Source organism: Salvelinus alpinus, chromosome 9 (genome assembly GCF_045679555.1).
Source record: "Salvelinus alpinus chromosome 9, SLU_Salpinus.1, whole genome shotgun sequence".
Classification (NCBI taxonomy): Eukaryota; Metazoa; Chordata; class Actinopteri; order Salmoniformes; family Salmonidae; genus Salvelinus; species Salvelinus alpinus.
Genome location: NC_092094.1, coordinates 68,782,382 through 68,808,725, shown reverse-complemented (window position 1 = coordinate 68,808,725; position 26,344 = coordinate 68,782,382). Strand labels below are relative to the sequence as shown.

Genomic DNA, 26,344 nt, shown 5'->3' with positions numbered 1-26,344 from the left:
ACTAAACAAAACAAAAACACTTTCAAAACTTACAAAATAACAAAACGTAACGAACGGAACCTGAACATAAACTTACATAGACAAACGTAAACTCACGAACAGGAACGTTACATCAAAACACACGAACAGCCAAACAGCTCCGAAAGTGAAAAACACATCGACAACGACGAAGACATCACAGGAGACAATCACCCACAAACAAACAGTGAGAATGCCCTACCTAAATATGACTCTTGATTAGAGGAAAACGCAAACCACCTGCCTCTAATCAAGAGCCATACCAGGCAAACCAAAAACAACATAGAAACAGATAACATAGACTGCCCACCCAAAACACATGCCCTGACCAAAACACATAAAAACAACATAAAACAGGTCAGGACTGTTACATATGAGTTCCCCAAGAGCCTATTGTCGTGTCTCTGACTGATTAAATGAGATGACAGGCTATTTTATCAAAACGATTACCTAACGTTTAATTGATTACGTGATTTGAATTAAACCATGCAACAATTAACTCATCAATAACCTGGGGCACCACGGAAGAGTGTTTATAGAACTGCTGTCTTCCCAATAAACTCTCAATAGCAGTCAATTATTAATCGTCACCTTATTCAGTCTCATTCTGATTGTCGTAAAGCACTTGGTTATCTGCACGAACCCTGGCTAACAAGATGAATCAGCAATACATAAATTGGCTTAATTATTTATTTACTAAATAATCACACAGAATTACATATATACTAGAGTGAAAGCACCGCCAGCATTCAAAAGTGACCAAAACATCAGCCAGGAAGTATAGGAACTGAGAAGTGGTCTGTGGTCACCACCTGCAGAACCACTCCTTTATTGGGGGTGTCTTGCTAATTGCCTATAATTTCCACCTTTTGTCTATTCCATTTGCACAACAGCATGTGAAATTTATTGTCAATCAGTGTTGCTTCCTAAGTGGACAGTTTGATTTCACAGAAGTGTGATTGACTTGGAGTTACATTGTGTTGTTTAAGTGTTCCCTTTATTTTTTTGAGCAGTGTATATACACAGGATAGATCATACATCGATTACTAATCATGTCATGAAAAGTCCCTAGTGGACTAACCTGCTATGACGGCTGGTTACACAAAGGAAAGGGGTTGGGTTTGAATGAAAGAGCGAGAAGACTGAGGTACAAAGGAATTTGGTCTCTTTCGGACCTTGAGAAGGTATGCTACCGTAAATATAGAATCTTACACATTCTAATAACTGCCCATTCAGAAAAGGAAAATGCAAGATATATATTTACGCTGAGTTGCGCTTCGATAGATGGGTCAAGGACGGAAGACTGGTTTGCCCAGCTAAATCGCCATTGTCCTTTGAAGAATCTTTCTGGTCGTAGTGTTGTAGAGCGGATACGTTGAAGTACCCTGTCGTTCTTAGGAGATTGTCTATTCTTTCCTAGGCCACATACGTTTACAGCTGCAGCTGATAACTCGACGTCTAGGATGTATCACTTTTCTTTAGTGAATAATAGTTCAAAGTTCATACCAAGTTGCCATAATCAGCTCGTGCTGTATTCTGGCTGGTCTAGTAGAAATGTACCATTCCAGCGTGGTGATAGTCATCTCCACGTTGAAATTCGCACATTTCTGGAAATAAATGATAATCATTGTTACGGGAGCTTTTGTGCTGGGGAGAAGAAGGGGCGTGTTTCATCCTTCTAACCAATGTCTGTGCTCCGGTGGGTGGGGTTACTGATTGAGCATAAGTTTACTTTTGAAACAATTCTCTCATTTAGAAGCTAAAATCAAATTTGATCTTCTCACAAATAGTTTCATGTTTAATCACATAAGTTTTGCAACATTTTGATGTAAATCTGTAAATCTGAACTAGAATGTGTAGGCTTTCAAAGATACAATTCTGTCGTCCTATCATCAGAAACAATCTACAAAAAAGACAACAGCGACAGCAGGGTTTCAAACTGTAGAACCCAGTTCCTACATCTGAAAATAAAAAATGATTTTATCAAACAAAACTATGCTACATTTTATCTCTGGGACCCTCAGGTTGACAAATCAGAGCAAGATTACTGAATGTAAGTACATTATTTACCTTCCGAGGTGAATGTATTAAACCAGTTCCCGTGATAAAAGTTAGTTTTTTTGTTACTGCAATAGCGATTGTAAATTGGACAGTGCAGTTTAATTAAAACTTCTTGTCACTATAGGGGGTGCTGTTTCAACTTGGACATTTATCGTTCCCAAATTAAACTGCCTCGTACTCAATTCTTGCTCGTACCATATGCATATTATTATTACTATTGGATAGAAAACAATCTCTAGTTTCTAAAACCGTTTGAATTATTTCTCTGAGTGAAACAGAACTCGTTTGGCAGCGAAATTCCTGACAGGTACTGCAAAATCTGAAAATGTTGACCCTGTTCTAGGATCAGTTTAAAACTCTGTATGTATCCTATGGGTCGACATGAACTGCATGCGCCTTCCCCTGGATGTCAGTAACCAATGAGAATTGGAATGGAGTTTCTAGGCAGATCTCAGACCTTATAAAAGCCCATGGCATGGGGGGTGCACTCTTTTCATTGTTCGTCATTGCGCAAAGCAGGACCTCAGAATGGCGTTCGGAAAAGCTCAAGTTATCGGCCTTAGATATATCCGTCTGTGATTTAATTCGATATAGGTGTTAGAAACATCATAACGAAGTTATTTTAAACCGAGTTATATCAGTTTATGCGAGTATATTGCGATTTTCGGATTTTCCTTAGTATTGCGTTTTGAAGATTTGGGCATGTCTGCGCCACATAGCTAATGTTAGCTGCTATTTCCAAAGTTGAAGAGGACGTTTTACAACCGAGCAACGATTCTTTTGGACAAAGGACAACTTGCCCAAGATTCTGATGGAAGCTCGTCCAAAAGTAAGAGCTATTTATGATGTTAATTCGTATTTATGTGGAAAAATGTAAAAGGATTTGTCCGCCATTAATTTCGGCACTGGTCTGGCTGTAACGTATGTCTAGTAACGTTAATTTTAAAAATCTAACACAGCGGTTGCATTAATAACTAATGCATCTTTCATTTGCTGTCCAACCTGTATTTTCTAGTCAAGTTTACGATTATTTATCGATTAGATTAGGTGCCTCTCCAAGATGGCGCCGCCCAGAATGCCTGAAATGTTGCTACTGATCACATTGTATAACCACGATTTGTGCTGCTAAATATGCACATTTTCGAACAAAACCTATATGCATTGTGTAATATGATGTTACAGGACTGTCATCTGATGAAGTTTATCAAGGTTAGTCAAATTATATATCTTTTGCTGGATTGTTACGATCGCTAACCTTTGCTGCTGGTAAATGCGGTTGTGTTTCTGGCTATTGTGGTAAGCTAATATAATGCTATTTTGTGTTTTCGCTGTAAAACACTTAAAAAATCTGACATATTGGCTGGATTCACAAGATGTTGGGCTTTCATTTGCTGTACGCTGTGTATTTTTCAGAAATGTTTTATGATGAGTAATTAGGTATTTGACGTTGGTCTCTGTAATTATTCTGCCTGCATCGACGCTATTTCAGATTGCAGCTGCAATGTAGAACTGTGATTTATACCTGAAATATGCACATTTTTCTAACAAAACATATGCTATACATCAAAAAGAAAGGAGGACCAAGGCACTCTTCATATAATTAATTAAAATGCCTTTATTAGTATGGCATGTTCAATAGAAACAAAGTTGTTTAAAAACCGACGCGTTTCGGCTGCATGGCCTTCGTCAGGGAGTAGCAATAAATATGTTATCAGACTGTCATCTGATTAAGTTTTTTCTTGGTTAGTGACTATTTATATCTTTATTTGGTCGAATTAGTGATGGCTACCTATGCAGGAAAAAAATGGTGGAGAAAAAAAAGTTGTGTCCTTTGCTATGGTGGTTAGCTAATAGAAATACATATTGTGTCTTCCCTGTAAAACATTTAAAAAATCGGAAATGATGGCTGGATTCACAAGATCTGTATCTTTCATTTGGTGTCTTGGACTTGTGATTTCATGAACATTTTATTATATGATATCCCTGTAGCTTTAGGCTAGGCTATGCTAGTCAGCTTTTTTGATGGGGGGATCCCGGATCCGGGTTTGTGACTCGTTAGAGGTTTTAACAAGAATTTAAGCTTTCTCCCCATATAAGACATGTCTATGTCCTGGACAGTTTGCTGTTACAGTTGAAGTCGGAAGTTAACATACACTTAGGTTGGAGTCATGAAAACTCGTTTTTCAACCACTCCACAAATTTCTTGTTAAGAAACGATAGTTTTGGCAAGTCGTTTAGGACATCTACTTTGTGCATGACACAAGTCATTTTTACAACAATTGTTTACAGACAGATTATTTTACTTATAATTCACTGTATCACAATTCCAGTGGGTCAGAAGTTTACATACACTAAGTTGACCGTGCTATTAAACAGCTTGGAAAATTCCAGAAAATTATGTCATGGCTTTAGAAGCTTCTGATAGGCTAATTGACATCATTTGAGTCAATTGGAGGTGTACCTGTGGATGTATTTCAAGGCCTACCTTCAAACTTAGTGCCTCTTTGCTTGACATCATGGGAAAATCAAAAGAAATCAGCCAAGACCTCAGAAAAAGAATGGTGGTGTAACGTCCTGACCAGAGTTCTTATGTGTTGTGCTTGTTTTAGTGTTGGTCAGGACGTGAGCTGGGTGAGCATTCTATGTTGTGTGTCTAGTTTGTCTGTTTCTGTGTTCAGCCTAATATGGTTCTCAATCAGAGGCAGCTGTCAATCGTTGTCCCTGATTGAGAATCATATATAGGTGGCTTGTTTTGTGTTGGGATTTTGTGGGTCGTTGTCTTCCGTGTCAGTGTATGTACCACACGGGACTGTTTTGTTTGTTTAGTCTGTTCGTGCGTTCTTCGTGTTCTGTAAGTTCTCATGTTTAGGTCGGTCTACGTCGTTTTGTTATTTTGTAATTTATCAAGTGTGTTTCGTGTTCGTCTTGTTTAAATAAATTCATCATGTATTCCACACAAGCTGCGTTTTGGTCCGATCCATGCTCCTCCTCAGACGAGGAGGAGAACAATTGTTACAGGTGGACCTCCACAAGTCTGGTTCATCCTTGGGAGCAATTTCCAAACGCCTGAAGGTACCATGTTCATCTGTACAAACAATAGCTGTGATGTTGTTCCCCTAGATTATGCACCAAGTTGCACACAAGGACCAATTCAAATAGGCCAGGTCAAGAGGGGATGTTAATAATTTGATAATGATAATAATAATTTTTTATTTAATTACAGCTGCATAGCTAATGTTGTTCTTTGGTGTACAAACACTTTTTCATATCAATATTGTACATACATGTGATTGTTGTAACGATTGTCTATTTCGTCCTCCTCATCGGACGAGGAGAGGCGAGAAGGATCGGACCATATGCAGAGTGGTTCATGTTCATGATTTATTAAAACCGAAACTGAACACTGAAATACAAAACAATAAACGAAGTGCAGAAAACCGAAACAGTACCGTGTGGTGAAAACACTAACACGGTAGACAAACACCCACAAAACACACGTGAAACCCAGGCTGCCTAAGTATGATTCTCAATCAGGGACAACGATTGACAGCTGCCTCTGATTGAGAATCATACCAGGCCGAACACAAAATCCCAACATAAAAATCACACATAGACAACCCACCCAACTCACGCCCTGACCATACTAAATAAATACAAAACAAGGGAAAACAGGTCAGGAACGTGACAATTGTAAAAGTTTTGTATATTTTGGTTTGGCCCATCACGGGTTATCTGTATTTCCATACCCTCTTATTGTTCTCTTTTGCCTGACCTTCGGCTAGCATGGTATGAGCAAGGAGGCCTACAAACCTGACTCAGTTACACCAGCACTGTCAGGAGGAATGGGCCAAAATTCACCCAACTTATTGTGGGAAGCTTGCGGAAGGCTACCTGAAACGTTTGACCTAAGTTAAACAATGTAATGGCAATGCTACCAAATACTAATTGAGTGCATGTAAACTTCTGACCCACTGGGAGTGTGATGAAAGAAATAAAAGCTGAAATAAATCATTCTCTCTACTATTATTCCGACATTTCACAATATTAAAATTAAGTGATGATCCTAACTGACCTAAGACAGGGAATTTTTACTAGGATTAAATGTCAGGAATCGTGAAAAACTGAGTTTAAATGTATTTGGCTAAGGTGTATGTAAACTTCCGACTTCAACTGTACTTACGTTGTCATTCTAGTCACATTAGCGCACGTTAGCAACAAGCGTCCTGGTATAGGGACACCGATCCCATAGATCCTTAAGGTAGTTAACTTGCCTGGTTAAATTAAGGTTAAATAAATCAAATAAAAAAGGCCCAGCTGCTAGGTCAACCCAACAGAAGGTAAAACATTTTTTACTCATGGTTAAATTAACCCATGTTTGGGTAATCCAAACAACCCAACATGTTTGGTTTTTCACACAACCCAACCGGTTGGGTCAAAATAACCCAGCTTGTGTGTTCTCTCCAATATTTAACCAGCACTGGGTTATCAAATAACCCAAATGTTGTTGTTTTTAACCCAGCATTGTTTAGAGTGTATGTAGGTTTCAATAGGTTAATTATGCAATACTAGGAATCCCCCCGAAGCCATGCTCTTCTTGCTGACTTAATAGAGATTACCAAGGACTGAGAAAGCCTCCAACTTTTCTAATTGCTGTTCAAATTTAATGTCAAATATATTTTATGTCAGAGCATTTGGATGCACGAAGAAAGCCGGAGGTGGAAATGCATTAGGCCCATTGTTAATATTAATAATATTATAACTTGTTAATCTCTTGTGGCACCAAAAAAGAAAATGTACTGGGACAAGACAATTAAGATTAGAAGATGAATGAGAAAGAAGTAACCAATCTGGACTCAGGGGTAGACGTCACATAGTAAACACAAGTCTGATTTTTTTAAATTAGTATGATATGTTATGTATTCATTTGTGGATGTATGGTATGTATTCATTTGTGGATGTCCATCATCCATTTCATATGATATTTTACAAATTAAAATTCATATGATATGTTACAAATCACAATTCGTATGATATGTACAAGTTAGAATTTGTTGTGCCTAATGCTAACGTTAGCTAAGTGACTAACTGTAGCTAGGTTTCGGATTAAGGATAGGGGTTAAGGTTAGAAGTTAAGTTAAAGGGTTAATGTTAGGGGAAGGGTTAACAAACATGGTAAGTAATTGCTAAGTATCAAAAAAGTAGCAATTAGTTGCAAAGTTACAATTTAGCTAAAATGCTAAAGTTGTCCGTGATAAGATTCGAACATGCAACCTTTGGGTTGCTAGGCATTCGCATTCTACGCCTACCCACCCTCCTTTAATTTTTTTCTACCCAAAAATGATATTTTGGTATTTGTTTCATTAGTCCATTGTTGACATAGTCCCAAAATGTTTTGCTTGTCAGCCATCACGTTTAGCATCATATGATGAAAGACACAGCATCATATGATGCAAAATGCATCATAGGGGGAAGATTTCTGTATTTTGAAGGTAACACATCTTGAAAACTTGATTGCTGACAAGCAAAACATTTAGGGACTATGTCAACAATGGACTAACGAAACAAATACCAAAAGATAGTTTTTGGGTGGAGTTTTCTTTTAAGTAACCTTCTGTCTCATGTATCCATACCAAAAATAACATATCAAACCAATCTGAGTGTCCCGGATTTTCATTTACTATGTTACGTCTAGTCTATGAGACCAGCCCGGTACAACTGTGCGTATTTTTTGTTGTTGCAATAACTCAATATTTGCGTTGTTTATTACCATCATATTACACTGAATGGACAGTGTAACACACACACACACACACACACACACACTTTATTACCAGGGGGCAGGGCTACCGACGTTAAGGCTAATCTGAAAATGGTGCTGGCTAAAGCTAAAACTGGTGAGTGTAGAGAGTATAGAGATATTGTTATCCATGTCGACACCAACGATGTTAGGATGAAACAGTCAGAGGTCACCAAGCGCAACATAGCTTCAGCGTGTAAATCAGCTAGAAAGATGTGTCGGCATCGAGTGATTGTCTCTGGCCCCCTCCCAGCTGGGGGGAGTGATGAGCTCTACAGCAGTCACAACTCAATCGCTGGTTGAAAACTGTTTTCTACCCCTCCCAAAAGATAGAATGTGTAGATAATTGGCCCTTTTTCTGGTTCTCACCCACAAACAAGACCAAGCCTGGCCTGTTGAGGAGTGACGGACTCCATCCTAGCTGGAGGAGTGCTTTCATCTTATCTACGAACATAGACAGGGCTCTAACTCCCCTAGCTAAACAGTGAGATAGGGTGCAGTCTAGGCAGCAGGGTGCAGTCTAGGCAGCAGGGTGCAGGCCAGGCAGCAGGGTGCAGGCCAGCCTGCCAGTCTGCCACTAGCACAGTCAATGTAGTCAGCTCAGCTATCCCCATTGAGACCGTGTCTGTGTCTCGACCTAGGTTGGGCAAAACTAAACATGGCGGTGTTTGCCTTAGCAATCTCACTGGAATAAAGACCTCCTCCATTCCTGCCATTATTGAAAGAGATTGTGATATCTCACATATCAAAATAGGGCTACTTAATGTTAGATCCCTCACTTCCAAGGCAGTTATAGTCAATGAACTAATCACTGATCATAATCTTGATGTGATTGGCCTGACTGAAACATGGCTTAAGCCTGATGAATTTACTGTGTTAAATGAGGCCTCACCTCTTGGTTACACTAGTGACCATATTTTTATTTTATTTATTTCACCTTTATTTAACCAGGTAAACTAGTTGAGAACAAGTTCTCATTTACAATTGCGACCTGGCCAAGATAAATGTTTCCAGTTTCAGAGATTTTTGTAGTTCATTCCAGTCATTGGCAGCAGAGAACGGGAAGGAGAGGCGGCCAAAGGAAGAATTGGTTTTGGGGGTGACCAGAGAGATATACCTGCTGGAGCGCATGCTACAGGTGGGTGCTGCTATTGTGACCAGCGAGTTGAGATAAGGGGAGACTTTACGTAGCAGGGTCTTGTAGATGACCTGGAGCCAGTGGGTTTGGCGACGAGTATGAAGCTAGGGCCAGCCAACGAGAGCGTACAGGTCGCAGTGGTGGGTAGTATATGGGGCTTTGGTGACAAAACGGATGGCACTGTGATAGACTGCATCCAATTTATTGAGTAGGGTATTGGAGGCTATTTTGTAAATGACATCGCCGAAGTCGAGGATCGGTAGGATGGTCAGTTTTACGAGGGTATGTTTGGCAGCATGAGTGAAGGGTGCTTTGTTGCGAAATAGGAAGCCAATTTTAGATGTAACTTTGGATTGGAGATGTTTGATGTGAGTCTGGAAGGAGAGTTTACAGTCTAACCAGACACCTAGGTATTTGTAGTTGTCCACATATTCTAAGTCAGAACCGTCCAGAGTAGTGATGCTGGACGTGCGGGCAGGTGCAGGCAGCGATCGGTTGAAGAGCATGCATTTAGTTTGATTTATTTTAAAGAGCAGTTGGAGGCCACGGAAGGAGAGGTGTATGGCATTGAAGCTCGTCTGGAGGGTTGTTAACACAGTGTCCACCGCGCATCCCGCAAAGTCGAAGGTGTTGCTAACAAATTTAAATTTACAAAGAAAACCCGACGTTTTCGTCTTCTAAGATTCTAGTCATGAAATCTATACAGCCTACTCAATCACTTTTTATAGCTACTGTTTACAGGCCTCCTGGGCCACATACAGCGTTCCTCACTGAGTTCCCTGGATTCCTATCGGACCTTGTAGTCGTAGCAGATAATATTCAAATTTTTGGTGACTTTAATATTCACATGGAAAAGTCCACAGACCCACTCCAAAAGGCTTTCGGAGCCATCATCGACTCAGTGGGTTTTGTCCAACATATCTCCGGACCTACTCACTGCCACAGTCATACTCCGGACCTAGTTTTGTCCCGTGGAATAAATGTTGTGGATCTTAATGTTTTTCCTCATAATCCTGGACTATCGGACCACCATTTTATTTTGTTTGCAATCGCAACAACTAATCTGCTCAGACCCCAACCAAGGATCATTAAAAGTCATGCTATAAATTCTCTGACAACCCAAAGATTCCTAGATGCTGTTCCAGACTCCCTCCGCCTACCCAAGGATGTCAGAGTACAAAAATCAGTTAACCACCTAACTGAGGAACTCAATTTAACCTTGCACAAAACCCTAGATACAGTCGCACCCCTAAAAACAAAAATAATTTGTCATAAGAAACTAGCAACCTGGTATACAGAATATACCCGAGCTCTGAAGCAAGCTTCCAGAAAATTGGAACGGAAATGATGCTACACCAAACTGGAAGTCTTCCGATTAGCTTGGAAAGACAGTACCGTGCAGTATCAAAGAGCCCTCACTGCTGCTCATCAACCTATTTTTCCAACTTAATTGAGGAAAATAAGAACAATCCAAAATGTTTTTTTGATAATGTCGTAAAGCTAACTAAAAAGCAGCATTCCCCAAGAGAGGATGGCTTTCACATAAATTCATGAACTTCTTTGAGGAAAAGATCATGATCATTAGAAAGCAAATTACGGAATCCTCTTTAAATCTGCGTATTCCGCCAAAGCTCAGTTATCCTGAGTCTGCACAACTCTGCCAGGACCTAGGATCAAGGGAGACACTCAAGTGTTTTAGTACTATATCTCTTGACACGATGAAAATAATCATGGCCTCTAAACCTTCAAGCTGCATACTGGACCCTATTCCAACTAAACTACTGAAAGAGCTGCTTCCTGTGCTTGGCCCTCCTATGTTGAACATAATAAACGGCTCTCTATCCACAGGATGTGTACCAAACTCACTAAAAGTGGCAGTAATAAATCCTCTCTTGAAAAAGCCAAACCTTGACCCAGAAAATATAAAAAAACTATCGGCCTATATCGAATCTCCCATTCCTCTCAATATTTTTTGAAAAAACTTCAGGAAGGCCTTCCTGAAGAAAAAACAATGTATACGAAACGCTTCAGTCTGATATGTGACCCCATCATAGCACTGAGACTGCACTTGTGAAGGTGGTAAATTACATTTTAATGGCGTCAGACCGAGGCTCTGCAGCTGTCCTCGTGCTCCTAGACCTCAGGTCTGCTTTTGATACCATCGATCACCACATTCTTTTGGAGAGATTGGAAACCCAAATTGGTCTACACGGACAAGTTCTGGCCTGGTTTAGATCTTATCTGTCGGAAAGATATCGGTTTGTCCTCTGGCAAATCAACTGTAAATCCCGGTGTTTCTCAAGGCTCCGTTTTAGGACCACTATTGTTTCACTATATATTTTACCTCTTGGTGATGTCATTTGGAAACAGAATGTTAACTTTCACTGCTATGCGGATGACACACAGCTGTACATATCAATGAAACATGGTGAAGCCCCAAAATTGCCCTCGCTGGAAGCTTGTGTTTCAGACATAAGGAAGTGGATGGCTGCAAACTTTCTACTTTTAAACTAGGACAAAACAGAGATGCTTGTTCTAGGTCCCAAGAAACAAAGAGATCTTCTGTTGAATCTGACAATTAATCTTGATGGTTGTACAGTCGTCTCAAATAAAACTGTGAAGGACCTCGGCGTTACTCTGGACCCTGATCTCTCTTTTGACGAACATATCAAGACTGTTTCAAGGACAGATTCTTTCCATCTACGTAACATTGCAAAAATCGAAAATCAATTTCTGTCCAAAAATGATGCAGAAAAATGTATCCATGCTTTTGTCACTTCTAGATTAGACAACTGCAATGCTCTACTTTCCAGCTACCCGGATAAAGCACTAAATACACTTCAGTTAGTGCTAAAAATGTCCGCTAGAATCTTGACTAGAACAACAACAAAAAATATTGATATTACTCCAGTGCTAGCCTCTCTACACTGGCTTCCTGTTAAGACAAGGGCTGATTTCAAGGTTTTACTGCTAACCTACAAAGTATTACATGGGCTTGCTCCTACCTATCTTTCCAATTTGGTCCTGCCGTACTACCTACACGTACGCTACGGTCACAAGACGCAGGCCTCCTTACTGTCCCTAGAATTTCTAAGCAAACAGCTGGAGGCAGGGCTTTCTCCTATAGAGCTCAATTTTTATGGAATGGTCTGCCTATCCATGTGAGACGCAGACTCGGTCTCAACCGTTAAGTCTTTATTGAAGACTCATCTCTTCAGTAGGTCCTATGATTGAGTGTAGTCTGGCCCAGGAGTGTGAAGGTGAACGGAAAGGCACTGAAGTAACAAACCGCCCTTGCTGTCTCTGCCTGGCCGGTTCCCCTCTCTCCACTGGGATTCTCTGCCTCTAACCCTATTACAGGGGCTGAGTCAATGGCTTACTGGTGCTCTTCCATGCCGTCCCTAGGAGGGGTGCGTCACTTGAGTGGGGTGAGTCACTGACGTGGTCTTCCTGTCCGGGTTGACGCACCCCCTTGGGTTGTGCCGTGGCGGAGATCTTCGTGGGCTATCCTTGGCCTTGTCTCAGGATGGTAAGTTGGTGGTTGAAGATATCCCTCTAGTGGTATGGAGGCTGTGCTTTGGCAAAGTGGGTGGGGTGATATCCTGCCTGTTTGGCCCTGTCCTGTGGGTATCGTCGGACGGGGCCACAGTGTTTCCCGACCCCTCCTGTCTCAGCCTCCAGTTTTTACGCTGCAGTAGTTTGTGTCGGGGGGCTAGGGTCAGTCTGTTATATCTGGAGTATTTATCCTGTCTTATCCGGTGTTCTGTGTGAATTTAAGTATGCTCTCTCTAATTCTCCCATCTTTCTCTCTTTCATTCTTTCTCTCTCTTGGAGGACCTGAACCCTAGGACCATGCCTCAGGATTACCTGGCATGATGACTCCTTGCTGTCCCTAGTCCACCTGGTGTTGCTGTCCTGCTGTTTTCAACTCTCTAGAGACAGCAGGAGCGGTAGAGATACTCTGAATGATCGGCTATAAAAAGACAACAGACATTTACTCCTGAAGTGCTGACCTGTTGCACCCTCGACAACCACTGTGATTATTATTATTTGACTGCTGGTCATTTATGAACATTTGAACATCTTGGCCATGTTCTGTAATAATCTCCACCCGGCACAGCCAGAAGAAGACTGGCCACCCCTCATAGCCTGGTTCCTCTCTAGGTTTCTTCCTAGGTTCTGGCCTTTCTATGGAGTTTTTCCTAGCCTCCGTGCTTCTACACCTGTATTGCTTGCTGTTTGGGGTTTTAGGCTGGGTTTCTGTACAGCACTTTGCGAAATCAGCTGATATAAGAAGGGCTTTATAAATCAATTTGATTGATTGATTATTTCTTACCGTACACTCCTTGCCCTCGCGCATATGGGTAGATGATAGAAAATACCAAAATCCAGAAAAGCTCCATCTTCAGCTCCGATCCCTCATAACCTGGAAAGAGTCGGAGAGAGAGAGAAGAGCAGGTTTCTCAGTCTGAGTGAATGGGGAAAGAGGAGGGCATGAGAGCACCATGACTAGATTGAAGGAGCCACGGTAGATTATAGTGAGTAGCGTGTAACAGCGACAGACTAGTTAACAATCCAGACAAGAGAATAAGTGAGGAGTATTACATCTGTTTGTTCGGCCCCGTAAATAATTTAAACTTCCTTGCACAGATAATTAAATCGTAATAATTCTTGGGTTTGACAGGATTGCCTAAAGTTATTATGGTGTATTTCAGAATTTGCTAACAGGCAGGTAAGGACAGCGAGCGTAACACGATTTCACCCACCGGCATATCACCACACACATTGCCTATTACACATGTGGGTGTGCACACACGCGCACACACATACGCAGGACTTGTGGACAATAGCAGCAATATTCATTCAGAACATTTCCAAAAATACAAATAGATTACATTCCTCACTGAATAGGTGATAAAAACTGAATAATAAATAAGCAATAGACAACCGTGCCAAATCAATCATGTTAACTGATATTTTGTGTGATATTGTGTTTTAATTGAATGCCTATTAAAGGAACGTAAACGAGTCAATCAAAATGATAGAATGATTGATGCGCTTTGTCACTCAATTTGGCAACTGATTTAGCTTCGCCTAGCATTGTGAATTCATACACTTGTCTCTTTCAGAAAAGTTACCCATTCGGGAAGTATTCAGATCCCTTGACTTTTTCCAAATTTTGTTACGTTACAGCCTTATTCTAAAATGGATTAAATACATTTTATTCCTCATCAATCTACACCCAATACCCCATAATGGCAATGTGAAAACAGGTTTTCAGAAAGTTTTGCAAATGTATTCAATATAAAAAACAGAAATACCTTATTTACATAGTAATTTAGACCACTCGAAATTGAGCTTAGGTGCGTCCTGTTTCCATTGCCCATCCTTAAAATGTTTCTACAACTTGATTGTACATGATTTGGAAAGGCACACAACTGTCTATATAAGGCCCCACAGTTGACAGTCAATGCCATAGCAAAGACCAAGCCATGAGGTCGAAGGAATTGTCCATACAGCTCCGAGACAGGCTTGTGTTGAGGCACAGATCTGGGGAAGGGTAGCAGAAAATGTCTGCAGCATTGAAAGTCCCCAAAAACAGCAGCCTCCATCATTCTTAAATGGAAAAGTTTGGAACCACCAAGACTCATCCGAGAGCTGGCCGCCCGGCCAAACTGAGCAATCGGGAGAGAAGGGCCTTGGTCAGAGAGGTGACCAAGAACCCCATGGTCACTCTGAAAGAGCTCCAGAGTTCGTCTGTGGAGATGGGAGAACTTTACAGAAGGACAACCATCTCTGCAGCACTCCACCAATCAGGCCTTTATGGTAGAGTGGTCAGATGGAAGCCACTCCTCAGTAAAAGGCACATGACAGCCCGCTTGGAGTTTGCCAAAAGACACCTAATGGACTCGCAGACCAGGAGAAACAAGATTCTCTGGTCTAATGAAACCAGATTGAACTCTTTGGCCTGAATGCCAAGCGTCACATCCCTACGGTGAAGCATGGTGGTGGCAGGATCATGCTGTGGGGATGTTTTTCAGCGGCAGGGACTGGGAGAGATGAACGGAGCAAAGTACAAAGAGATTCTTGATGAAAACCTGCTCAAGAGCACTCAGGACCTCAGACTGGGGCTAAGGTTCACCTTCCAACAGGACAATGACCTTAAGCTCACAGCCAAGACAACGCAGGAGTGGCTTTGGGACAAGTCTCCGAATGTCCTTGTGTGGCCCAGCCAAGTCCCGGACTTGAACCCGATCTAACATCTCTGGAGAGACCTGAAAATAGCTGTGCAGCAACGCTCCCCATCCAACCTGACAGAGCTTGAGAGGATCTGCAGAGAAAAATGGGAGAAGCTCCCCAAATACAGGTGTGCCAAGCTTGTAGCTTTATTCCCAAACCACTCAAGGCTGTAATCGCTGCCAAAGGTGCTTCAACAAAGTACTGAGTAAAGGGTCTTTTGTAAATGTGATATTTCCATTTTTTTTGTTTATAAATTTGCCAAAATTTCTAAAAACCTGTTTTGGCTTTGTCATTATGGGGTATTGTGTGTAGATTGATGAGGAAAAAATAACAATTCATTTTTTTTTGGAACGAGTCTGTAACGTAACAAAATGTGGGAAAAGTCAAGGGGTCTGAATACTTTCCGAATACGCTGTATATAGTGCATAGGCCTACTAGTCAATGTCTCGCTCATTTGTGTGCCTCAAAAGCAATTGTCTGCGTTCATTAAGTCTGCACACTCTGGTTGAATTAACATTGTTTCCATGTCATTGGAAATCAATGTGATGACGTTGAATAAACAAGTAATCAACATAAGGTCATTTCGTATTTTTTTCACTCAACTTCTAACCTAAATCCAATGACATGGTGACATTTTTTGTTGATTTCAAGTTGAATTCATGTTAGTTGACAACTCAACCAAATGTAAATCAAAACTAGAACTCAACCAAATGTCAGTTCAATGTCTAGTTTCGAATTACGTCTGTGGCCTCGGCCCATTGAGCGTGGCACACTCCCACGTTTGAATAGTCTACTTCGCCTAGTTTGGGAATATAATATATGCATATGTGACTAGTTTCAGGAAATTAGGCGTATGTCTCATGTCACTACTTCACAGGAGAGGTATTTAAATGTTGTTTTTTATCAAAATGCATTTTTTGGGCAGAAATACCTTCTAGACCATGTGAACTTTCATGTGCCTTAATTACAAACTATTGTGCCATCTGTAAATACAAATAAACTCGTTAAATTATGAGCCTAGTTGGTTTAGCCACGGAAACCTTTCTGCTACCCATGATTGGCTGAGATAATGAACGGGCTGGACATGAGAGATGAATTCTGATTGGTCTACGATGTAGCACCTGCTGTTTATAACATCAAATTTTATTGGTCACATACACATGGTTAGCAGATGTTAATGCGAATGTAGCGAAATGCTTGTGCTTCTAGTTCTGACCGTGCAGTAATATAAAACAAGTAATCTAACAATTTCACAACTACCTTATACACATGTAACGGTATTGCTTCTATCCCTCTCCTCGCCCCTACCTGGGCTCAAACCAGGGACCCTCTGCACACACAGGCAACAGCCACCCTCGAAGCATCGTTACCCATCGCTCCACAAATGCCGCGGCCCTTGCAGAGCAAGGGAAACAACTACTTCAAGGTCTCAGAGCGAGTGACGTCACCGATTGAAACACTATTAGCGCGCACCTCGCTAACTAGCTAGCCATTTCACATCGGTTACACACACAAGTGTAAAGGAATGAATAAGAATATGCACATATAAATATATGGATGAGCGATGGCCGAACGGCATAGGCAAGATGCAGTAGATGGTATAGAGTACAGTATAAACAGTTGAAGTCGGAAGTTTACATACACTTAGGTTGTCATTAAAACGAGTCATTAAAACTCGTTTTTCAACCACTCCACAAATTTCTTGTTAACAAACTATAGTTCTGGCAAGTCGGTTAGGACATCTACTTTGTGCATAACAGAAGTAATTTTTCCAACAACAGGCAGACTATTTCACTTTCACAATTCCAGTGGGTCAGAAGTTTACATACATTAAAATGACTGTGCCTTTAAACAGCTCGGAAAATTCCAGAAAATGATGTCATGGCTTTAGAAGCTTCTGATAGGCTTATTGACATCATTTGAGTCAATTGGAGATGTACCTGTGGATGTATTTCAAGGCCTACCTTCAAACGCAGTGCCTCTTTGCTTGACATCATGGGAAAATCAAAAGAAATCAGCCAAGACCTCAGAATTTTCTTTTTTGAACTTCACAAGTCTGGTTCATCCTTGGGAGCAATTTCCAAACGCCTGAAGGTACCACGTTCATCTGTACAAACAATAGTACGCAAGTATAAACACCATGGGACCACACAGCCGTCATACCGCTCAGGAAGGAGACGCGTTCTGTCTCCTAGAGAGGAACGTACTTTGGTGCGAAAAGTGCAAATCAATCTCAAAACAACAGCAAAGGACCTTGTGAAGATGCTGGAGGAAACAGGTACAAAAGTATCTATAGCCACAGTAAAACGAGTCCTATAACAACATAACCTGAAAGGCCGCTCGGCAAGGAAGAAGCCACTGCTCCAAAACGGCAATAAAAAAGCCAGACTACCGTTTGCAACTGCACATGGGGAGAAATATCCTCTGGTCTGATGAAACAAAAAAATAACTGTTTGGCCATAATGACTATCGTTATGTTTGGACGAAAAAGGGGAGGCTTGTAAGCCGAAGAACACCATCCCAACCATGAAGCACGGGGGTGGCAGCATCATGTTGTGGGGGTGCTTTGCTGCAGGAGGGACTGGTGCGCTTCACAAAATAGATGGCATCATGAGGATGGGAAATGATGTGGATATATTGAAGCAACATCTCAAGACATCAGTCAGGAAGTTAAAGCTTGGTCGCAAATGGGTTGCGACCATATGAGATGAGTAATGTAGTGTATGCAAACATTATATAAAGTGGCATTGTTAAAAGTGACTAGTGAAACATTTATTACATCCATTTTTTTATTATTATAGTGGCTAGAGATTTGAGTCAGTATGTTGGCAGCAGCCACTCAATGTTAGTGATGGCTGTTTAACATTCTGATGGCCTTGAGATAGAAGCTGTTTTTCAGTCTCTCGGTCCCAGATTTGATTCACCTGTACTAGAGGTCGACCGATTATGATTTTTCAGCGCCGATACCGATTATTGGAGGACCAAAAAAGCCGATATCGATTAATCAGACGATTTTTATATATACACTGCTCATAAAAATAAAGGGAACACTAAAATAACACATCCTAGATCTGAATGAATGAAATATTCTTATTAAATACTTTTTTTTTTTTTTTTTTTATCCCCTTTTCTCCCCAATTTTCGTGGTATCCAATCGCTAGTAATTACTATCTTGTCTCATCGCTACAACTCCCGTACGGGCTCGGGAGAGACGAAGGTCGAAAGTCATGCGTCCTCCGAAGCACAACCCAACCAAGCCGCACTGCTTCTTAACACAGCGCGCCTCCAACCCGGAAGCCAGCCGCACCAATGTGTCGGAGGAAACACCGTGCATCCGCCCCCCTCAGTTAGCGCGCACTGCGCCCGGCCCGCCACAGGAGTCGCTGGAGCGCGATGAGACAAGGATATTTGAGAAATAAAACATGTTTTTCCTAGGAAAACGACTATGTGTGTTTTGTTATGGGAAGTATCCATGTAGTCCTGCCTTGTTGAAGTCTGTTTTCTTCTGTTTGGTGCCTAATGATGACGACCCTCATGTCTTTTCCCCTGTCAGAGCTGCTGCAGTTCATGCTGGGAGAGATTCAGAGCCACATGGACAGCAGCGTAGTGTGTGTGAGGTGCATGGTGCTGGGGAAGTGTCTCTGCTCCTGCATGGACATCAACAGAGCCAAGCTCAAATTGGAGGTACAGTACAGTATGGCACTTTACCCAAGGTTTTGGGTGCATCACAATAATCTGAAGTGGCTCACTGTCAATATATTCTGTTCTCTGCTCATACTGATCTGAATGAACTGGACGGGTGAAAACAAATACCATAATGCTTTCACCTATCTCCATATCAGATCAGTGCAAGAAAGAAAGGAGATAGAGGAAGCCACTGTAGACTATTGAGGGGCACCCCTACAGTAGGCTATGACTGCCTTGTCATGTGTAGGACACAGGGAAGGGTGTGTGTTCAGTCTTTCTTTCCCTCAGGAGGAGATCAAGGAGCTGCTCTCACTGATTACTCCACTGTCTGACATAGAAACGGAGCCACATGATGACAGATTGTATCTTCCTCGAGAGGTCAAAGGGCAGACTGTACCCTCTCAGGCAGTATTATGCAAGGGTGTTTCAGTTGCCCAGAAATCAGGAGATGACTCAGAGCTGGATAGGTAAGAAATAGCATAATCAAAACCCCTAACACTCTGTAATACCTTTTGTTATACACTACATTTATTAATGTAATGTCTGTGAAACAGAAGTTTTATATTTCATTGAAATCATTACAACTTAATTCATCTTCCCACGGGCAGTTAAGAAGGCATGGTATAGAGCTCGGCAGCTTTTAGTCCTTAAAAAACAGACATGAGTTACGTCTGGTTAGTTCAGCCATTCCTATGGGGAAAGAATAGGGTTTTGGGATAAATGCCGAAAACAAGGTCTGAGGTTAACACAGGCTTAGGAAATCTTTTACGTAACCTTTAACAACCTTTATGTGCTTTTTATGATTATATAATAAAGATTCTCATAGAACAAAACACATGGTTTAGATGGTCACTATTTGTCACCATAGCGGTTCATCTCGTAAGCAAAAGGGAATATGTTCTATCATCTACATTCATTTACATTAGTGCAAATTGTTCACCTACATTCATGTATTTCTCACCCCTTTTGGCTTTATGAAAAATATTGACATGTGCTGTCAACTGTGGGACATGGTATAGACAGTTGTGTGCCTTTCCAAAAATATTGACATGCACTGTCAACTGTGGGACCTTGTATAGACAGGTGTGTGCCTTTTCAAATCATGTCCAATCAATTGAATTTACCACAGGTGGACTCCAATCAAGTTGTAGAAACATCTGAAGGATGCTCAATGGAAACAGGATGCACCTGAGCTCAATTTCAAGTCTCATAGAAAAGGGTCTGAATACATATGTAAATAAGGTATGTTTTTTATTTTTAATACATTTGCAAACGATTTTAAAACCTGTATTCGCTTTGTCATTATGGGGTATTGTGGGTAGATTGATGAGGGGGGAAATGATTTAATACATTTCAGAAAAAGGCTGTAACGTAACAAAATGTGGAAAAAGTCAAGGGGTCTGAATACTTTCCGAATGTACTGTATAGGTCTCTCCATGGGTGGGAGATGTTAAATGATTGATCCATTCATGCTTCCATCCCTTCATCTCTACCCAGCCGTCCTATCCTCTGAGTACCCAGTGAGGGTGGAGCTCTGTCAGAGAGCTGTTGAGGGACTGGTTAGGAAGAACACTTCTACAGCCAGTGAGGTCACACATGGTTTAGATGGTCAGTATTTGTCACCATAGCGGTTCGTCTTATAAGCAAAAGGGAATATGTTTCATCATCTACGTTAATTTACATTAGTGCAAATTGTTCACCTATATTCATGTGTGTTTCACCCCTTTTGGCTTTATGAAAAATATTGTCCCCTCAGGCACACACATTTGTTCTTTGTTATTATGAAAGTAATGTGTGTGAATGTACTTTTCCCCACATCTCTTTACATTGCTTATGTTATTCGATGGTCTGATTGCGTCCAGACTATTTCAAATTCCGAACACAATGCCCATCCTGGCAGATCTGAACCTAATGCGAGCACAATGTGACTTTCATGCATCCAGACCTAATGCAGCTTGGAGTGATCGGATGACAGAAGTCACATTTAAGTGCTGAGTGTAACTGAGGTCATAGATGCTACATATCCATTACTTTGAGTGTTTTATGTAATATAACTAAATGTTTATTTCTGTGTTGCAGGGCAGTCAAGAAATGAAACGGCAAGGCCACAGAACATGACATACAGAGCTGTGGTAGACCACCTCAAGCATGCCCCTGTTAGAGCCGGGGGTGGTGTTTACCACACCACTACGCCTCCAGTAGGCTTGAAAAGTGGAATTGATCTGTTTGTCTTTGTTTGATTCATTTGTTTCAGTTTTCAGTAGTGAAATCCTTTGAAGTATTATTGATTTTAACCCGTGGTGGAAAAAGTACCCAATTGTCATACTTTAGTAAAGGTAAAGATACCTTTTAATAGAAAATGACAAGTAAAAGTGAGTCACCCAGTAAAATACTAATTGAGTGAAATTCTAAAAGTATTTGGTTTTAAATATACTTAAGTATTAAAAGTAAAAGTATAAATCATTTCAAATTCCTTATATTATAGCAAACGAGACGGCACCATTTTCTTGTTTTTTAATTTACGCATAGCCAGGGACATACTCCAACACTCAGACATAATTTACAAACTAAGCATGTGTGTTTTGTGAGTCCCCCAGATCAGAGGCAGTAGAGATGATGGGGATGTTCTCTTGATAAGTGCATGAATTGGACTATTTTCCTGTCCTACTAAGCATTCAAATGTAACTACTACTTTTCGGTCTCAGGAAAAATGTATGGAGTAAAGTACATTTTCTTCAGGAATGTAGTGAGGTAAAAGTTGTCAAATATAGATAGTAAAGTACAGATACCCAAAATATAGATAGTAAAGTACAGATACCCCAAAAGACTTAAGTAGTACTTTAAAGTAGCTTTACTTAAGTACTTTACACCACATATTTTAACTGAAAAGTGATACTGAACTTACACTGAGTGTACAAAACATTAAGAATATCTTCCAAATATTGGGTTGCACCCCCTCCCCCCCAGAACAGCCTTAAATCATCGGGGCATGGACTCTTCAAGGTGTCGAAAGCGTTCCACGGGGGATGCTGGCCCATGACTCCAATGCTCAAGTTGGCTGGATGTCCTTTGGGTGGTAGACCATTTTTGAAACACACGGGAAACTGTTGAGTGTGAAAACCCCAGCAGCGTTGCACTTCTTGACACAAACCGGTACGCCTGGCACCTACTACCATACCCTGTTCAAAGGCACTTCAATCTTTTGTTTTGCCCATTCACCCTCTAAATGGCACACATACACAATCCATAACTCAATTGTCTCAAGGCTTAAAAATCCTTCTTTAATCTTTCTCCTCCCTTCATCTACACTGATTGAAGTAGATTTAACAAGTGACATCAATAAGGCATCATAGCTTTCAACTGGTCAGTCTGTCATGGAAAGAGCAGGTGTCCATAACATTTTATACACTCAGTGTACATACCATGCACAATTTTGATAAGGTGGAATAAACATACTGAATTCATACTGTTTTTCATACTAAGAAGGACCAAGATGTTGTTTTTTCACTTATTTGTACATTGGTTTTCCACTATGTTGATGCCATTGACTAAAAGAGTAAGAATAGGATGCAATATCCAACCCAAAATATAAGCTTGTTTTACTCCACTGTTTGTAAACAATATAATTGTAAAAAATAAATTCTCAGTTGGTGTCACGCCCTGACCTTAGTTTTCTATATTTTCTGTATTATTTTGGTCAGGTCAGGGTGTGACGAGGGTGGGTATAGGTGTGTTTTTCTTGTCTAGGGTTTTTTGTTTATCTATGGGGATTTTGTACGTCTAGGGAATGTAGGTTTATGGTGGCCTGAATTGGTTCCCAATCAGAGGCAGCTGTTTATCGTTGTCTCTGATTGGGGATCCTATTTAGGTTGCCATTTCCCCATTTAGGTTTTGTGGGTAGTTGTCTATGTGTTGTTGCCTGTCAGCACTCTGTTATTTATAGCGTCATGGTCGTTTTGTTAGTTTGTTTAGTGGTTCATTTGTTTATTAAAAAAGAATGTATTCATATCACGCTGTGCCTTGGTCTCCTCACTATGACGTTCGTGACAGTTGGTTGCATAAATAATGAAGATTACAAAAAAAGTGTTTTTTTGTGTGAATGCAACAGCTCTTCTAAGTGGTCAAGCTGAGATTTATTGACCAATTCTGAAACATCTACCTATTTTTTTTCTCAAAGTACACAAAATCCCCTGTATATACACCATATACATACATATATATACACACCCACTCATTTTCGACATTGTAGAACAGCGAAGACACCAAAACCACAAAACAACACATGGAACCATGCAGCAACCAAAAAACTACCAAACAAATCAAAATACACTCTACATTTGAGACTCCTCAAAGTAGCCCCCAGATGACAACCCCGCACACCCCGGCACCCTCCCAACCAGCCCCATGAGGTAGTTATGTGGAATGCACCCCAATCAACAGCCCCGTTAAAAGCCAATTTGTGGAACTTCCACCCCTTCCCAATGCGCCAATCAGTTGTGTTGTGACAAGGCTGGGTCGGCACACAGAAAATAGCCCCAACTGGAAAAAGTCCATATCATGGCAAGAACAGTCCAAATAGGCAAAGAGAAATGACAGTCCATCATCACCTCAAGTCATGAAGGTCAGTCAACCCGGAAAACGTCTAAAACTTTGAACGTTTCCTCAAGTGCAGTCGCAAAAACCATCAACCACCACGATGAAACTGTATCCCATGAGGATCTCCACAGGAAAGGAAGACCCAGAGCCACTAAATGTGACATGAAATGTACATCTGAAAAATAAAAACCGAATGGAAACTACTTTTTTAATAAGTATTAGCAATAATTAACTTAATGGGGAGGAATGGAATAATTAAAATGTTATATTTCGTCATGCTGGATGTTTGAAATATGAGTAGGTGATTTGCAACATGCGTCTCCAGTAGTGGAATAAGGACAATTAACACTTCAATGTTGTAAATAAATAATGTGTGTAAATACTGGAGTGATGTATGATTGTTAATGCATTTGTTCATAGACCAATTTTTGATACTGTGTCCATGTGTATGCTAGTATGTTGAAATGATGTTTTGAAGTCGTTGAAACCAAAACCAAACATAGATGGACCTTAACGACATAAAAACTACATATTTTCAACTACATGAAAAATACTTTTTCAACAACATGTAGGCCTAAAAGATATATTTTCAACTTCACTTTCAACCAAAACCTAACATTGATTGGAAGTCAGACAAGTCAACTTTTCAACAACATTTTGCTAGGTGGGATGCATCGCATCTGTCCATAAGTGAAGCATATAAGGCTACCAGGGAGTGTAAAAAATAGCAATTTTAACATTTCTACATTAAGCTTCTTATATGAATCATCTTTATTAGCCTACACTATGCCAGTCTATACCTAAGCTATTTTTGACGGAGCGTCAGGTCAAGGTTCTAGTGTTGAACTAACCTATGCATAAGAAAATGTGTTAAAAATCTCAGTAAATTGGATCCGCGGACAGACAGTTTTGATAATTATATTTACCTTACTCCAGGTGTAGCAGAGCTTCTTAAAACTACTCCTATACCCCGATTTTCCGAACCCTCGCACGGCTCAGAGTCGATAATTCCGTTATAAAACCGCTTAAAAATGTCTCACCATAAGTGCGTTGTAAATGTAGATATACCCACTTAGATATTCCAGTTTCGTAGACTTCTGTAATAAATACCATTTAAAATAACACAAGCATATTGCTATTACATTGTTATAACTAACTTCTTTCTAAGCAGGGTTTCTCACACACCCAGAGACAGATGGCTGACACAGAACATTCATAAACACTGATAAGAAAAGGGTGCAGACACACACACATACCCAAGGACGGAGGGCTGACTACGCACACACAAAATCTCCTGTTTAGCTGAACATTTGATAACAAAGAACTTTTGCTATAAGACTCAGAAGGATGACGCCCAGCTCATCAGGACCAATCTGAGAAGACAACAACCTGTCCAGAACCAACCAGAGGACAAGAACTTCCAGACTCAACCTACTTTCTATCTTTGTATAAAATGTCTATGCACTCTGTTATCTGGGCTTTTTCTGGAGGTTCTCTATGAGCCGAAGGAACGAGACCGTATACGCTTGTACCAGATATCTTTACTCTTAAATAAAGCTGTCGCTTGTCATACAATTTACCACCTTGTCCGAATCGATCCTTGACCGGCTCGCCCTTCTCCATATCCAATTATCAACACTTCTTAGTTCAAATATCGAATTTACCAGTTCTCGAAAGAAAGTAGAACTGTGATCAAAATCCACCGGGTAACTTTTAACGCATTGGAACATTTGTTGGGGATTCTTCAGGGCACAAAGCAGAGTCCTCATAAGCACATGTAGTCCAAAATCACTCCGCTTCTCAGCCTTTCGGCTTCTCAACCTTTGGCGTTGAACCTGTGCCTTTTCTGTTACGCCTCTTATTGCTTTACACAGTTCCAGTGGCGAAAGATCTCAGTCGTAGGTTGTTGGAATCTTAGAACATGTGAAAATGTATAAGGTGTCTAAATAAGGCCCCGCACTCCATACACTACACCACTCCTCCTCTCGCGTCTCTAAGTATCCTACTGTTTTCCATACACTACACCACTCCTCCTCTCGCGTCTCTAAGTATCCTACTGTTTGCCAGTAGAACTATGTGCACAGACTGAGAACGATGTGACGGACACCGTGGCCAAAAAACGCGTATACGGCTTATATATGCGCTCGTCTCACTGAACAGTTTGTCAAAGAAAGGCTCATGTAGCTCCTGCCTCTCTCTCTCTGTCGGACATCAGTTCAACTCCAAGTTCGCGTCTCCCTGCTCCATATAACACGATGGGGTTTGATTTGAGCTCTGAGGGGTTTTATTTGTTTTGGGGTGGTTTTGGTCGAATTTCGTGACTGTGGTTCCACTCGTGGAGGATTGCCAATTATAGACAGTGCAGCTGCAAACGGGTCCTGCCTACTGAACACTTGCCCCTGCTCCCGATGGGCCAATTAGATAAGAAAGAGATAGGGAAAAGAAAAATCTCTCTCTCTCTTTTCGATCCCTCTCTCTCCCATCCCTCCTCTCAAGCTCTCCCTCCCTCCTCTCAAACTCTCCCTCCCTCTCCCTTTCATTTCTGCCTCTGTCATTTTCTCTCAGCGTGTTAATGACTTTTTAGAGTCCTACTCAAAGCTGCCACAACGCGGCGTATTTTAGCTACTTTTATTTAAAGTGTGACCTCTCCCCCATTGATAGAGTTGGGGATCACTTAGAAATGTCCTTGTTTTTGAAAGAAAAACAAAAAAAATTGTCCATTAAAATGACATCAAATTGATCAGAAATACAGTGCAGACAATGTCTCAACGTCAACAGTGAAGAGTCGACTCCGGCATGCTGGCCCT

The 26,344-nt window shown here is 40.9% G+C and overlaps 1 protein-coding gene and 1 long non-coding RNA gene across 2 annotated transcripts in view; one reads left to right on the top strand and one right to left on the bottom strand.

Annotated features, from left to right (window-relative positions):
• Positions 1-25,849, bottom strand: part of LOC139530526 (MAM domain-containing glycosylphosphatidylinositol anchor protein 1-like) — a 292,852-nt gene extending 267,003 nt beyond the window's left edge. The window contains exons 1-2 of the mRNA XM_071327017.1: positions 24,464-25,849; positions 13,351-13,440 (exon numbers count right to left, since the gene is read on the bottom strand). Coding sequence (XP_071183118.1) covers positions 13,351-13,417 — 67 coding nt within the window. The 5' untranslated portion in view covers positions 13,418-13,440; positions 24,464-25,849. The remainder of the gene's footprint in view (positions 1-13,350; positions 13,441-24,463) is intronic.
• LOC139530522 (uncharacterized) lies at positions 18,811-23,336 on the top strand. The gene is made up of 5 exons (XR_011666063.1): positions 18,811-18,938; positions 19,230-19,408; positions 20,071-20,183; positions 20,439-20,549; positions 21,021-23,336. It is a non-coding gene; the product is annotated as an uncharacterized lncRNA (long non-coding RNA).
• Positions 25,850-26,344: the final 495 nt, after the last annotated feature.